General features: G+C 40.9%; 3 protein-coding genes across 8 annotated transcripts in view; 2 read left to right on the forward strand and 1 right to left on the reverse strand.

Annotated features, from left to right (window-relative positions):
* Positions 1–14,028, forward strand: kif3ca (kinesin family member 3Ca). 6 transcript variants are annotated; one of them, XR_015854266.1, is made up of 16 exons: positions 1–1,841; positions 3,787–3,888; positions 3,960–4,082; positions 4,182–4,300; positions 4,449–4,565; positions 4,666–4,774; positions 4,848–4,987; positions 5,345–5,535; positions 7,032–7,063; positions 7,136–7,192; positions 8,329–8,398; positions 9,314–9,391; positions 9,518–9,616; positions 10,780–11,034; positions 13,519–13,646; positions 13,976–14,028. XR_015854266.1 is itself a non-coding variant. In XM_088361050.1 (8 exons), exons 1-8 carry the CDS (start codon positions 438–440, stop codon positions 5,430–5,432), a joined length of 2,202 nt encoding a protein of 733 aa, XP_088217176.1. In that variant the 5' UTR covers positions 1–437; the 3' UTR covers positions 5,433–6,908. The 6 variants fall into 6 exon arrangements, 1 of the variants encoding a protein (XP_088217176.1); XR_015854264.1 differs by lacking the exon at positions 13,519–13,646; XR_015854265.1 differs by lacking the exons at positions 9,314–9,391; positions 13,519–13,646.
* Positions 7,504–9,949, reverse strand: LOC148381691 (toll-like receptor 5). Its single transcript, XM_088361053.1, has 2 exons — positions 9,817–9,949; positions 7,504–9,718 (listed from the first exon to the last, which is right to left on the reverse strand). Exons 1-2 carry the CDS (start codon positions 9,859–9,861, stop codon positions 7,826–7,828), a joined length of 1,938 nt encoding a protein of 645 aa, XP_088217179.1. The 5' UTR covers positions 9,862–9,949; the 3' UTR covers positions 7,504–7,825.
* Positions 12,985–16,485, forward strand: part of dtnba (dystrobrevin, beta a) — an 11,688-nt gene continuing 8,187 nt past the window's right edge. The window contains exons 1-5 of the mRNA XM_088361054.1: positions 12,985–13,099; positions 13,976–14,027; positions 15,898–15,989; positions 16,072–16,152; positions 16,216–16,429. Of these exons, the coding sequence (XP_088217180.1) occupies positions 15,899–15,989; positions 16,072–16,152; positions 16,216–16,429 (386 nt within the window). The 5' untranslated portion in view covers positions 12,985–13,099; positions 13,976–14,027; position 15,898. The remainder of the gene's footprint in view (positions 13,100–13,975; positions 14,028–15,897; positions 15,990–16,071; positions 16,153–16,215; positions 16,430–16,485) is intronic.

Consider the following 16,485-nt stretch of genomic DNA (forward strand, 5'->3'; position numbering starts at 1 on the left):
GGGCGTGCGCGTATACGCGGGAGGAGGGATCTGTCTCTCGGAGACCCACACCCGAGCACCAGACGGAGCATCATTGAACGGACCGACTGAAGGATGTGGATCCCATTGGGCGTTTAAAAAGAAGATATGAGCGAAATACTCGTCTTTTTGTTTTTGACACATTGGGATTTTTTGGCTTTTAGTGTGGACACGGAGCGGCAATGGAGCGTCGAGCCAACGCGTGAGAGCTGATACCATTTATGCTAATTTTCGGGGGGGATTGAGACGATAGGATGTCATGCTATGCTTATTTATTTTCGCTGAAGAAATGATCATGATGTCGTGCTGAATGTTGTGAAGAAGAAAACATATGGTGACACAAAGCTAGTAACCAGGAAGGTTTTGTTTGTATTTCAATTTATTGTCATTGTGTGACTTGAAACAACAAGACGCCAGCCATGTCAAAGAATAAGAGCAGTGAGTCGGTTAAGGTGGTTGTTCGATGTCGACCTCTGAACCGAAAAGAGGAATCCAACGGTCCTTCTGGGGGGATCGTGCAGATGGACCTGCGACTAGGACAGGTGATCCTCAGGAATCCTCGAGCATCACACAGTGAACCCCAGAAAACGTTTACGTTCGATGCTGTTTACGATGCCAATTCCAAACAACGAGATCTGTACGATGAGAGCGTCAGGCCTCTCATAGATTCTGTGCTAGCTGGGTTCAATGGGACCATATTTGCTTATGGACAGACCGGAACAGGGAAGACCTACACCATGCAGGGGATGTGGTTGGACCCAGAGAAACGAGGTGTGATACCCAACGCTTTTGACCATATCTTTACGCACATCTCACGCTCGCAGTCTGATAAGCAGTACCTGGTCCGGGCGTCTTACCTTGAGATCTATCGTGAGGAGATCCGTGATCTGCTGGATCCCAACCACGCCACCGCCCGGGGACTGGAGCTTAGAGAGAGTCCGGAAACTGGAGTCTATGTCCCGGACCTCACTTCTTGTGTCTGCAAGAGCATCAAGGAGATAGAAGAGGTGATGAATGTGGGAAACCAAGCCAGGGCTGTTGCGGCCACCGACATGAACGAGTATTCGTCCAGGTCCCACGCCTTATTTCTGATCACGGTGGAGTGTGGCCAACCTGGTCCGGATGGGAGAAAGCACATCCGGGTGGGGCGCCTCAACCTGGTGGATCTGGCCGGCAGTGAGCGGCAGGCCAAGACAGGCGTCCAGGGGGAACGCCTGAAGGAAGCGGCAAAAATCAACCTTTCTCTGTCCGCATTAGGGAATGTGATATCTGCGCTTGCAGATGGCCGCAGTGGCCACGTGCCGTACCGGGACTCAAAGCTGACCCGTCTTTTGCAAGACTCACTGGGCGGTAACGCCAAGACTGTCATGGTGGCCACTCTAGGCCCTGCTCCTCAACACTACGACGAAACTCTCACCACTCTTCGCTACGCAAACCGAGCCAAGAACATCCAGAACCGGCCTCGAGTCAACGAGGACCCCAAAGACGCCCTCCTCCGAGAATTTCAAAGTGAGATTGCTCGGCTCAGAGCTCAGCTCAACCACAGGAAGTGGAGAAGCAAGCAGAAGAAGGAGCGGCAGGACGATGAAGGCTCAGATCCAGATGAAGACACCGAGTGTGAAGAGGAGGAGGAGGTGGAGAAGAACGCCGAGGAGTATGTCAAGCGAGAAGAGCAGCGTCTGGAGAGGGAGAAGGAGGCCATCAGAGGAGATCGATCACTCCTGGCTGATGAGAAGCAGAGGCTTCTTGGCGAGAAGGAGAGGATGATGGGAGATCTTCGCAAAGAGCAGGAAGCCACTGAGCAACTCACTGCCAAGTACAAGGTGAGAATCTGGATCTCTGTATTGAGCTTAAACATTGTGAAATAAATGTTTCTCTACATTTCTCTCATATGAGGTCATGTGGGAATGTCCTCTGGGGTGGAGTGTAATGAGAGCCTAATAATTCCGCCCTGAGTGTTTCATTTCCTTCCCATCACGTTGTCCTTCAGAGCAATGCGTGCCTGATAGTGCCGACCCGTATCAAATCTTCTATGATTTCGCTGCACAGTGCAAGTTCTCATGTTTGATGCTGACTGGATGCCTGTGCTGAGTGCTGTCAGCCACGGGAATCAGCAAAATTCTCCCTCGCCTTGAGGGAGAAGATGATTGAGGTCAAGTATTTCCTGGCCTTGCATCAGTGTCCCTCAAAATATTGTTCATCCCTGGATACCAAAACTTTTTGTTAGTCATGCTTGTTTTCTGTCAACGAATCACAAGTAATTTCGAGTTCAATAATTTGTTCTTCATAAAATATCTCACATACCAAGCGTAACTTGCATCCTGCATCTTCTCAAACTGAAAATGGTCCTGACAGAGAGCACATCGGCCAGGAAGCAGCTGAATCTATAAATAACCAATTATAGATAAGATCAAAATGCAATGCAATTAAGTCCCCTGCTCTTTGAACACAACAGGACAACAAAATATAAAGTAGGTCAGGAGCAACCTTGTGAGGTTGTGTTGAGTCATTTGGTGTTCCTGCAGATGGTCTACTCCTGAAATAATGACAATTTAAACAATGTACGAAATACAATGACTGAATTCTCCATTTATACACAATGTGGGCTTACAACATTAAATACTTTGGAGATAAATATCTCCGGTTTTGACAAACACTTACGGAAAATCCCAAAGCACTCATAAATGATTACTGACCTAAAGCCTGTCTCCTCTGTAACAATAAGCAGCCTATCAAGAGGAAGGAACATGCATGAGGGAGGAACATGAATCGACCCATTAATGGCGCGCATTGAATGTGGTTGGACACAAAGGACACACATGCACACACACATCTTTTTATAGCTGTAACATGATACAACGGCACAGCACCCTTTCAATACATTCCAGAGAAGCTCTTTGCAAAGTTTGGAGGGGGACCGTAAAAGTCTGAAACCAACTAGTCGGGTCCCTTTGGTCCAGGAGGGGAAGTTGCTTTTTTAAAATATTGTTTGTCCTCGCAGATGGATGGAAACAAGCGCACACACAGAAGACAAAGGCAGCCCCCCTAAACAAAGAGGCTTTCTGTAAAAGCCTCACCATTTTCTCTCTGAAGGACTCCACTGTACCCATTACACAAGTGTTTGTGTGTTTTCTCGTGCAATTAAGTGGACAGCGGCACAGTTTGGTATGTGCAAGTTCACAGATACAGTTTAAACACACACGGAATTGTTAAAGCAAAAAAAATGTCGGTTCCCCTTTTGGATCCATTTTCTTTTTTTGCTACTTTGCATTTGAGACCTGGCAACTGTGATGGCATTTTCAGTGGACAGTAAGTGACAAAATGGCCGCCCTTGGATGGATTTTGGATGGATTACTATGTGGATTTGATTTACAACGATACAGTGATGAAAAGTAACACGTAAGAGACTTTACGGTTCGCATATGAGTCATGAAGCAAGATTAATGAGGTTTTTATTGATGCGCCCAGACGATGTTTAATTTATCATGCTCAGCTTGTTCTAGCTTAGTGTGGCATCATGGGGCTGCTCACGAGATCAGCCCAACAGTGCAACTATTTCTATACAGGCACTTTTAAAAGTCATCTTTTCACAATATTTCCCCTTAAATGTAAAGTACATCTATCTATTTCTTTAAATCAGTTAAAAAAAAAAAACTGAGATGTGCAGTGTCATTGCATTTTCAAGGAGGTAGCCATCATTAAAAATGCATTTGATGTGTTTTGTGTTTAAATATTGATCTCATGCTTTTTTTTTGTTGTCTATCCCAGGCTATGGAGAGCAAGCTGTTGGTCGGCGGAAAGAACATCATAGACCACACCAATGAGCAGCAGAAGATGCTGGAGATGAAAAGGCAGGAAATTGCTGAGCAGGTATGTGTCTTTGCGGAATGTACCCGAATGGCTGCAGATTGTCATTGTTGTTTTTCTCCAAATGCTTCCAGTTCCGCAATGAGAGAGAGATGCAGCAGCAGATGATGGTCCAGGACGACGAGACGCTGGAGCTGAGGGAGACTTTTACTTCTCTTCAGCAAGAGGTTGAAGCCAAAACCAAGAAACTCAAGAAGGTAGACAGTTCGAACCCTGGATCTTCAATGAACCTCCCATCCGTGGGTTATTTTGTCAGAGAAACTTGAATATTTTCCTTTCTGATTCTCTCCGTATAGTTGTACGCCAAGCTCCAGTGCATCAAAGCTGAGATCCAGGATGTAAATGACGAGCATGTGAGGAGCCGTCAGGAGCTGGAGCAAACACAAAATGAGCTCACTCGAGAGCTCAAGTTCAAGTAAGGAAATAGCGTCGCTCGCTTTGATAATCCGAATTCCATGTGACATATATTTCAATAATAAGCGTGCCATTCTGACATATATCCTCTCGGGTCTTACAACGTGTTCAAACCCGATATTAACGTTGGCACATTCATTCTTATGTAGGTATTTAATCATTGAGAACTTCATCCCTCCAGAGGAGAAGAATAAGATCATGAGCAGAATGACTTTTGACGCCGAAGAAGATCAGTGGAAATTCCAGCCTCTAGTTCCTGCTGAGAGGTCAGTGTTTTAAATAGACAGATCGACGCGGCATGCATATGTAATACGACCTATTCCTCATTTATTTCTGATTTCGATCTCCACTTCCTCGCCTATATAGCAAACCCCTGCAGATGAAAAAAAGGCCAACATCTGCCGTTGGATACAAAAGACCAATCAGTCAGTATGCTAGGGTTGCCATAACGATGGGCACTAATAACAGATTCCGGGTAAGATTGTCATATTTTATGATCATTTTAGCGTGCAGTTAAGTTTATATCGACCGTGTGTGCATGTGTTTAGGCTGAGAACATTATGTTTCTGGAGCTGGACATGAACCCACCAAACACTGCCTCACTGGCTCGCTTAAAGGACCTGAACCAAAGCTTTCCTGTGGACAACTTTCCTACCAATGACAGTGGCGTTCACAAATCTAACTCCTGGTAAATCAAACAGTGATGTAAAAATTATTTTATTATACTTTATAATACAGTATATTTAATTCATTGATTTTTAAACTGTACATAAAAACGGATAACTAATATGCACTTAAATTCATTAGCCCTTAATGGAAATATAATTTTTGTTACTCCTCAGCCCTTATCTGGTGTGTCAATGGTTTAACGTCATGCATCTAAATGAAATTATTCGGGATTAACCACCCCCATCACTGTTCCAGCAGCCTGTAATCTCATTGTTCATGTATAATCTTGTTAACCTGTGATTCCAATTTTCAGTCATTTCTTTTTTATTGTGACATATTTGGGTTTTAAAGAACTACTCCTTTTTTTTTTTCGCAGGTGTCAAAACCAGAAGTCTCTCACTTCTTCCTCTTCTAACGTTTCCCTTTCGGCTTGTACCACTGCCATGTCTGAATCGGCGCAGTGAAATGCTGAAGCTTTAGCAGGGTGTGTTTTTATTGTTATTTATTTTGCTGCGGAATTTCGGTGCTGCGACATACAACAACACCTCTGGAGCAACACAAAAAATGGTAAGTTACAAAGCTCATCAAAAGAAATTTAACCTTTGTTGCATGTGAGGGCACAAAGACAGTTGGAAATGTCTGTGTGTGTGTGTTTGTGTGTCACCAAAGTGGCTTCTATCCTGTATATGAGTGTACATATTTAATGTATTTGTGTCTTTAAGGGTTCAAATGAAATGTCGTGAATATGCATTCCCACAAGGAAGTAATGTCATTTTTCTTCAATCACTGCAAAAGATATTCAGTGGGTCAATTAAAGATAGTCACTACGCGTAATCATGCCTTAACATTGATCGAAAGAAAAAATTATAGGTCGAGTCACACATTTTTACACACTAACATGTGACCAATAATTTGATTTTACATATTTATTTCAGATGAAGACTTCATAAAAATTCAGGCAGAACTACTGGCAAAAGGTTGAAGGAAAATAATGTTATATAAATCCAGTACTGTACCATATTATTATTCGAAAATAGAATATTTATGTCTAAGAATAATGACCTCTTGTAATTATCTGTATTTCAGTGAGTGCCCTTATAAGGGTTCCAACAAGCCTAACAAATACAGACCAAACTAGATTTTGACCTATGCTAATACAATATTTCCATTGGTTTTAACCATTTGCAGTGGAGATCACAATCAGAGCAAGTAATTGACCCGCTTTTGTTTCGCAAGGCCTATTGAGGCTTCACCCAATATCACATTCATGAAGGTTCCATGCAGTTTACCTTTAATGAGGGAGGAATGCAAATTAATATTGTTGATATGAAATGATTGTGGTGCAAATGCAAACATTTGCTCCTTAATATTGCATTAGTGAATGAATTTTGATTTTAAATATCAGAGGGAGTCAAGTCAAACTATTAGTCAGGGTAGATTTTTTTTCACGAGTGACACAATTCTGTCCATTTGTTCTATTTCATGCATCTGTAAGACGAAACCATTTAGTGTTGATGGTAAAGGCAGGGTGAATGTGATTAGGACAAAAAAATATGTGAATAAATATGTCTTTGTACATTGTCTCTGTGTACAGTATAAACCTTGTAATACACGTGTCAATTGTCGGCCTTGTCAAATATTATATGACGATGAGAGAGCTGTGTGGGGGAGGAAGGAAGTGACATACCGATGGGGGAAAAAAGAGGCTGGGGGGAGGGATGGATGGAAGCAGTGAGCCAAAGACAATCAGGAAGTGAGGAACGACTGTTGGAGGAGGTGGAAAACGGAGACGGTCTCCATGGTAACCTGTCAATTGAGTAATGGCTAGGGGGCGTGGTCTAATATGTATCTATAATGGATGTAAAATAGCAAAAGCCAGTAATGCTGAGCTCATCTGTCTGGGTAAAAAAAAAAAACATGAATAAAAACACTGACACAAACGTTCATGTATTTTGCTATTTCATCAAGTGTGTTTACGGTTTCAGTGTCTTTTTTTTAACACACATAAAACGTGTGATTGGTAAATCTGTGCCATTTACATGTGATCCTTCATTCCGCTACAGAGTCTCTAATACCAGGTCAAGCTGACAGTCTGGTGAGCGAGCATTCTCCTGTGAAAATGATTCAGTCACTTTTATCATTATCTAATGAGTTTTTTGATTAATAGGATAACAAGGTTTACACGTATATCAACGTGAGGAGCAGTTTTCAAGGCCTCTGCATGGTAAGATGATAGGCCTCAATGCTAATATGCTATTATAACCCATTTTATCTTGGTAATGAAATTGATTAAAACCAATCTTAGGTGTATTAAACACTATTTTATTATGTTGTATCATGTTTTCTTGTGGTAATTAGAGTGAATGTGAGTTGGTGATTAGCTTGACGCTAACCTTATGCTAGAACGTACTGTACTTTATGTAAAGTTCATTGCTAGCTGCTAATTGTGAATTAGCTAAGCTAAAATGCTATTATTGATATTAGTTTGGTTATATAAAAGCATTAAAATGTACAAAGCTCACTAAAAGGTTCATGACCATTTTACAGCTTTATTAAAACAGCAGGAGTGTCTCTGAGAACAGTATGCCAGTGTTATTCTGCAATGAGTGGTATAGTTGTGTCAATAATTCAGACAAACTCAAACAATATTGTTGCTCAAAATAAAACTAATTGTTTACATTTTCTACTTGCACAATTATTCTTGAACTTAATGAAAACAAAATAATGCCTCATGAGTTACAGCAGGACCTCAACCGGTTTAGATAAGGTTGGTAGGTGATTGTTAGAGCTTTGCTGCCCTCTAGTGTACAACTTGAATAAATGCCTGCATTCCCTCTAAAGCTATATTTAAACCTTGTTAAATGCTTCCAGTGCCAAGAAGATGAGTGGAGTAATCCAACAGAGATACTTTATAGAAAGCTATAGGAAATTCACATCTCAAGTCCTTAACGGGACTCAAAAAGGTCACATTTGTTTCCCTTGTCCACTTCAAGAAGTTTGTCAGATTTGAATCACAGTGGAACCGGTTCATATTTAAATTGAGGATGCTAAGGGTTCGGAAGAGGGCCGGGTTGGGGGACGCTATGAAGTTGTTAGCGAGGTTAAGCAATTTGAGGGTCTTAGGAAATGCATCAGGCTGGAGATAGGTTAAAGTGTTGGATGAGAGGTCCATTCCCAGAAGGGAGGGGAGATCTTTGAAGATGCCATTCGGGAGGGAGCGCAAATTGTTAGAGCTCAATCTCAGATTGACCAAATGGTTAAGACCTTGGAACAGATCGAGACATTTGCCTCGAGACCAAATTGACTGCAAGTTGCTGCTGTGAAGATCTAACACTTTAACAGCGCTATGGTTCTTTTCAGAAGCTTGACTATTCATTGTGCACCACTTGATGGGATTCCCTCCAAAGACAAGATGCTGGAGTTTCTTCAGGTTAGTCAAAAAGATATACACACCCTGCAGGTTTTCTACTTTGTTGCTCTGAATGTTCAAATATGTGACATTAGGGGCAAATGTTGTTATTGTGTTCACTGCTGCAAAGCTCAATTTATTGTCGTTCAAATTAAGATAACTTAAACTCGGCAGAGTGCTGGGGAAGCCGAACTCCCTGAGAGAGTTTCCAGTCAGATTTAATACCTCCAGACTAATAAGTCCTCTAAACGATTGGTAGCCAAAAATACCAATATGATTGTAAGAGAGGTCCAACACCTTCAGGTTCCTCAGAGGAGCAAAACTGTGTGCACGGATATCCCCGAGCAAATTATGAGACAGGTTGAGCTTTTTTAAATGTTCCTGGCCTTCAAAAGCATTTTTGTGTATTTGATTGACTTGGTTTTGTGAGAGATCAATAATTTCAGTTTGTGATAGTGGATTGAATACTCCCTGTTGTAATGCAAATATCCTGTTTTTAGACATATCCAACATGTTGATCGAGCTGTTCCTGAGGCCCTCAAAAGTGCTTCTGTCCATATCTAAAAGATTGCTGAAGGAAAAGCCTTTACCTATATGTCCTGATAGCTTGAGAAATAAAATCTTAGTACCCTCGATAGCTTTGAAAAATAGTCTTAACTCGTCTATGCTGAAACCATTATGGGATAAATCAAGTGTTCCAAAAGATATTCCTCTGAAAGGGTTCCCACAAGTATGTGCATCAAAGTTGTCATTGAACATAGCCTGAAGGTTGTTGGAGTCTAAATTCAAGGATTTAAATTGTTTTCCCCGGAAGGCAGCCAGATCAGGCTCACATATTTTGTTGATACGATTCAATTTTAGATTCAAATGTTTCAGATGAGTCATATTGGAAAAAAACAATGAAGGTTGGATTCTCTTTATCCGGTTACCAAATAGGTCAAGAGTTTCCAATGAAAAAAGCGGCTTCAGATAATTTTCCTTCAGGATGGATTCATCAAGTGAGCAGTAATCCAGGTAAAGACTCTGCAAACTCGACAATCCCAAAAAGGCCTCCGGCTCAAGTTGAAGCTCCGCATTGAAGCCCAGGACCAATTTCCTGAGGTGTCTTTGTCTGATGAATGCGTTGTTTTTGATCACTAGTGCTGAATACTGATGACCCAAGTCCAGCACTTGCAGCATCTCAAGGCCAGACAACGAAGTGGAGCTAATCTCACGGATGTGGTTCATCTCTAAATACAGGTGGGTGATGTTGGGAGGAAGGGGAGGAATCCAGTGGAGGTTCTTGAAGGCACAGTTGGCCACCGAGCCAGTTATGGAGCAGGATGAGAGGCAGCCTGGCATCTGTAAATTTCAAGTGGAATAGGTCAAGCTATGAAAATTCAAGTTTCTGCTTAATGTCTTCAGGAGCAATCAGGTCTTAAAAAATTAAGTTTTCCTACCTTTTTGAAGAGAAAGATGACCACCAAAAATGCAAATATCTTCATGTTTCTCTGCTTAAAATGAGCTCTTGTCTAAGTAGCTGCTCATCAGCGAAGTTAAGACCAGAGTCTGTTTGCTGTGTTTTTATCTCGCTCGATGATTGATGGACATTGGATTTACCCACAAACATGACGCAGAACCGGAGACAGAGTCCAGGTTTGCAACAGGAGGGAAAGATCAGTTCCTGGTTGTTTTGTAAAATACTTTGGTGACGTCCTCTGTTGCAATTATTATTGTGAATTGGTTTCCAAATATGACTTGGAAAGTGGGTTCAGTTTCCACTCAGTGATGATGTCAATCTGAAATCTCTGTGCCCTTACATTGATTGGTGACCAGGGTGTAGTTTGCCTTTTGCCAAAATTAATTTAAAATAGGCCTCGATTGAGATATTAAAGTAGAAATATTTTGATTCCCCATTTCCATTGTTTGCCCTGCTTGACCTAACCCACCAGAAATTTTCAGGTATGATTTAATATTATACCTGTACAACTCAGTATAGCGCAGTTCCAGCTGAGAAAAAAAAATCAGTGCTTATGGACTTTGGATGGAAGAAAAACAACACAAAATTGAGTAATGTCAAAAAACTCTCCACTTTGTACTATATAGGAATACTTACTGGACGATCTAAGTATTTTAATCTTCCTAAATCATTGCAAAGTGACTTTCTGGGATGTGTTTGTGTGCCATTTGATCACACATTGCTGATAAATGTCACAACGATTGGACAATGGAAGTCAAAAGGACACTTGCAAAATCCAGTCCTCCCCCAAGGCCACTTTCAATCTCAATAAACATTTGACTTCCTGTGTAATCTGTTTTCAAACTGATCTGAGTTTGAAATTGGTTCGAAAGGGAATCATAATAATGGGAGGGAACATGGCGCAAAGAGGAGTGACTTTCTTTCAAAAAATGCTTCTGTACAGTCAGTCAGCGGTCACCGGTACAGGCAGGCTGGCATGCAGGCAGCCGCCACGGAGGCTGCACAAACATGGATCGCTACCACGGAAATATAAACCTGGACGGCATCGACATGTCTTAAACATAATTTGAGGCAAGAAGAAACGACGAGGGGGCAAGCGGAAAGCTGAGGAACGCAAGAAAAGCAGCCTAGAAGTTGACTCAACCAGAGCCTCACGTTTGTGTGTAGATGACGTAAACCCCGCTGCTTATACCTGTCGGTGAGCATAATCTCTCATTTTAATTCTTTATTTCACATTTTACCCGTTTAAATATCGCATAATTCAACACCTGACTGTTTTATTTGCAACGATCTCTGTTTGTGGGGGGTGAGCAACTTTTCGTCAACATGGCCGCCCACGTCACCGCTACAAACGTAACCAGAGTACAGTAATTTTAAATATTTTTTAATTTGAAGGTTGCTCAGATTGTATCTTAAAGTTTTGCATAGCGGCGACCCTCCCTTCCTTTTTGTGTGATGATTACTTGAGAGTCGTGCAAACTTTTTTTTAAATCACGACTTCGCTATAGTTAGTTTTCTATTTTACCTTACTGGGTTCGCCTATCAAATGACGTACTTGTACAGCAGTTATTATCGGATTAAAAAAAACATTGGTGTCCATTTCCTAAAATCCGGATGATCCTCAGCTTCTGTATGCCAACTATGATATTTTTAAATGAGTGGAAGTGTGTATTTAGGCAATTGGGGATCCAAGGAAAACCCATTCATGGCTTCCTGTGCATCAGTAACTTATTGTAAAGATATTTTAATGCTGTTTATCATGAACTAGTCAAATCAAGTTTATTTATATTGCCCAGGAAACGCACATTCAGTTCCGATTTCTTGGTGTTCCCTTTCTGTCTTGTTGTCACTCAAGTCTCAACATCTGATGTTTTGACTTTCCTTCCTTCCGGTTTATGTACCAGCACTGCTTAAAGTTTCATTTTAGTGTAGAATAGAACCTAATTTTCTGTCATGTTCTTGTCATACCATTTATTTAAACCCCTCCTTCTTTTGGAATAAGAGTCACTAAAAAAGCAAAAATGTCTAATTATTTATTAGAGTTGTAAAAAGATAACTTCATAGATGTTCCACTATGATTCATTCAGATGTTTTCGTCTCTGGTGTTGTGGCAACAGTGCCAATGTTTTTGTGTAATTAGCTCCAGACACCTTGCAGAAGTGTTTATTGCTGTTATGTGTTATGAAATTTTAAAATATTTGCTTTACAATATGACACACATCAAAAAACAGTTGATGTCTATTAAGTGGCAAAGTCTTGTCATGATACAAAATGGAGGCCTTTGGAAAAATGTAGTTTAGCTTTGGCTGTGCAGTGCTATTTGAACATTGAGACGTATCAGATTTACTCCAAATCACTAGTTTGAATTACATATTTGAGTTTCAGGGCCTGTGACGTACACAATGTGGTTACATTTTCCTTCTTGCTCATACAAAAGTGGCTTTTCAGAGTACCATCTTCGATGAGAGCCCTCCAGCACATTTTGGGGAAATTCACATTTTTCCATGAGAGTCAGAAACAATACTTAAATTACCAGTTGATTTCATTCCATTTATTATTCACCATTAGTGCACAACAATCTCACTGCTAATCCTCGAAATAAATAACGGCACGCTAGCTGTCTCGCATGCGTTACATGAGATGTGTTGCTGTTTTTACCTGCCTGCTGATGCTGGGTCAGTCTCAATGGCAGCACAGGGGTCAAAGGACAGGAGTAAGACTTATGCATAATAATGACAACATTTAAAATGATGTCATCCGGGCAGTTCCACTAATCCCACTTTAAATCCTCCAAATTGGGTATTTGACACAACACAACTTTAAAATGTCCATCAAGAGCACCTCAAAGTGTGAATGGACATCCTGGTTTCTCAATTTGCTGCAACCTTGACACGTCTGGAAGGATTTGTGGCTTAAGTCAGTAGAAAAGAAATACTGTAGCTCGCATGGGTATTTCGGTAACGTCTGTCCAGAGTTATTCTCATTGCATGCGCATCATGCATAACCCATGCACACACAGTTTGAGACCTGTCAGGGTCGGCATGAGAATACAGAGCAGCTGCAAATGGCTCTGTGCTATGTGATGCCTGCGTGGGCCTGTGTGCTGTCCAAAGGGTGGTAAACACCCTCTTACCCCCTTTTTAGTATGCCTTCGCCTGCCTGATGCCTCTTTCCAACTTCTTCCGCGGGATTCATCTCCAAACTGTTGTGGTGGACTATTTTTTTTTTAGTTTGTGGTTTATGCTGAGCACCGCTGCAAAAAGGTGTGTATGTGAGTTTTTTTGTCAAGCGTTGTGTTATGGTGGCACAGGTGTACTGGTTGGGTGGTCTGTCTTGATTCAACACATTTTCAGATACTCGCTTTTCAAAAACGGTATTCCAAGGTCAAGCTTTTCTCATGATCAAATATGTAAGCAAAAATGTGTGATATTTTACCCGACGTAGTCTGCCTTTTGGATTGTCAGCTGTCCATGCGCTAATTTAGAATAAGAGGCTAACAAGACATGCTAACATCAAGAGCAAATTTCACTTCGACAACCGCGTGAAGCTGGAATTATTCTAAGTAACGGCGTAACCTTCTTGTGCTTACAATATGTGTCAAAAGGACTTCAACAGACACGTTTCGTTATGCCCATTCACATTGTTGGATTTACTATCTCTCTGCCTTTTGTTGTTATTTCAGATTGCAAAAAATGAGCCGGGTTGATTTAGTTCCCAGTCTACATTCTTGAGGTTTCAAAAAGTCATCGGTGCAGCTGTCAGAATTATCCAGCATATAAATATACAGCAAGGGCAGACTACATAACATTGGTAATGCCCGACTGTATATTGAGAAAATGTTTCACTTCTTTGTCGCCCGAGGCTTGCTGACGACTGCAATTGAGTTTGTTGCAGCTTCAGCATGGGGACAAATTGTTGCGCACTTAAAAATAACAAGGTCACAAAGCTTGTGCTGTAAAATGAAACAGTAGGTTATCATCCTGCTGCTATGCTATTAAGTTTTTTTTTTTTTTTTAATTCAGCAGTTGGCAGGTTCTTTAATGGCAATTTACTGTACTGCTATGTGTGTGCCTGTGTAATTGTCTGATTGCTAAAATACTTTTTAAAATGCCATTTTCTTCTGTCTGTCTCTTTCTTAGACATTTTTGAGGTCCCCCCTGCCAAGTGTGACCCCCCCCGTGACACAGAGAGGTATGACCATATGCACTCGTGTCACATAAGCCATATTTCCTTCAAGTGGTAGAGTTGAGTCTCGCCACTGAGTTTCCACAGCAGGATATTTTTTTTATATGATAAAGTGGTGTGACTACTTTAACGTCATCCACACGACAGCATTTGACAATCCAAAAGTTACGTGCGATACTGAATGAAGCCAGACGTGCTTGGAAGAACTGTGGTTTGGATTAGTACTCACCAAACATCAGTTGTATTTGTTTATTCAGAGCTCGGCAAATGTCAAGTATCATAAAACACCGAGGTGCAAAAAAAAAAAAAAAAAGTGCATTAAGGCCCACACAAACTCAGAAGAGCTTCACACATGCTGTCAACTTTAAATGTCAAAGGTTCCTTTCCATTTACGCTCTACTCTCTATAGGCATCGGTCCCATTGCCTTTTCGAGGTTCCTCTCAGGATACATTCACAGCTCTAAACCTATTTGTGTTCACTGCTCATAAACCAAGAATACATTTTATGCGGTGGAGAAAGTTTTACTGTTATGTGAAAATAAAGCCGTTACATTTCCATTTTGTTAAAATCTATTTTTGAGTAGTACAGCAATAAAAAAATTGGTTCCCAAATTAAAGGGTAAATCAAGTTTTTGTTTAATTTGTCCAAATTCTTTCCATTTCACTTTTCAACAATAAATATTTAATTAATTGGATTTAGACCGAGATAAACTCTTCTGAATGAATAGTTTCCACAGTCACACCCTGAAGACATTGCCAAAAGTCTTCCATAAGAGTGAGTGGGAACGATATTACAGCTGTAATGGGCGGACGAAGATATTTCCTCACGTTTTTACTTCCTGTAAGTGTATTTTGTTTCATATAAAATGTTGTGGATCTGTGGCCATTTTCCTCCCAGTAGCGACAACACTATTCCTGTCCTGACCTAGTTGGGAGTAATAGTGGCAAGGACAATTATGTCAAAAGAAGGTTTCAAGCGTCCACATTTCAAACGGGAAGCAGACTTTGCACCACGAAGATCCGAAATGTTGGTGTCACAGATACATTTGTGTAGTTGATAATAGTTGAGAGGGGAAGAAGTGGCCAGCTCGAGAGAGTCGTCATCTCTTAGTGAGAGATGGTTCCTAACAGCTGCTGCACTCAATGCTGAGTTTTTTTATATACTGTAATTATTTTATTACTTACTGTATAATTTTATGATGAGCCAGGAAAAAAAGATTCCATAAAAAATGAGAATGAGATTTTTTTTGGGTTACTAATGCCCAAAATATTTGTTTATTCTGCAAAATTAAATATTTACATCAATTATTCCACCACTGTACACTAAAGAGGATCCTTGAACAAGTTACACGTGTACTTGACTAACTAGGATTAAGAAGGATGTGTGTTTGTGGGTTGACTGAAAGGAGGAATCCTTTTTTTTTTTTTTTGTCTGGCATGAGGCCTCCTGGGAAATGTTCAAATCCTCTCTGGAATGTGTATAGGGGGTGGTGGGTGAATGGGGTGTGGCCTGGCCTGTCACTATATTTATTCAAGGAATGCCAATATTTGTGTGTATTTCAGGTTTATGGGAAAGTGGATCCATTTTGTTTGCATTTTCTTTTTCCCTCCATACAGATTTTCTGTAAATGCAATTTTATGTCTTGAAGTAAATGTTTGAAGGTTTTAGGGAATTAGGTTGAATGAATTTTGTTGTTACAAATCACAATTTATAACAACCATGGACAAATGCTGTGTGAGGTGAAATATTCATCAGGATATTTTCCCATACTAAGTGTAAACTATTTATATATATTTATGAATGTTGGGCAAAAATTTAACAACTCAAAATGACTGCTAATTGTATCTCTGGTCATTTTTTTTTTTTTTTATGCAGGATGGTGATGGAGGAGAGGGGCCGGACAGAGAGAAGGAGGGGAGATCCACCGGCCACGGAAGCAGCCAGAAGGCAGATCCTGGTGGAGCTTGGTGAGTGCATTGTTTTTGCGTTTTTTTTTTTAAACAAAGTGACTAGCATGAGCTTTCTTGAAATATCTTTTCTGTGTTACAGCGGATCAGGACTTTGACGCCATTTGCCTCTCGACATATCGAACAGCCTGCAAGCTGAGATTCATACAGAAGAGATGCAACCGTAAGTCTGAAAGTAAAAAGGACATTCCGTAACTATTGGTGAAACTCTCTTTTCCTTTCGCAGTGCATCTCATCGACATATACAACGTGATCGAAGCAGTGCGTGACGCTGGGCTGAATGCAGTGGAATTGAATGCTGGCATATCTGTGACCAGGCTGGAGAACCTGGTGTCATCACTTTTCAACCAGCTCAGCAAGCGCCTGCCTACCACACACCCAATTAAGCCACGAGAGAGTACTGTCCTGTTTGTCGATTTCATACTAGCCGCCATTGAGAGGTAAATGAGAAAAACAAAGTAACTCCACATTCTATAAAAATGACAAATACTTGATC

This window comes from Syngnathus floridae, chromosome 19 (genome assembly GCF_059516105.1).
Source record: "Syngnathus floridae isolate MCC-2025c chromosome 19, RoL_Sflo_1.0, whole genome shotgun sequence".
NCBI classification, from domain to species: domain Eukaryota; kingdom Metazoa; phylum Chordata; class Actinopteri; order Syngnathiformes; family Syngnathidae; genus Syngnathus; species Syngnathus floridae.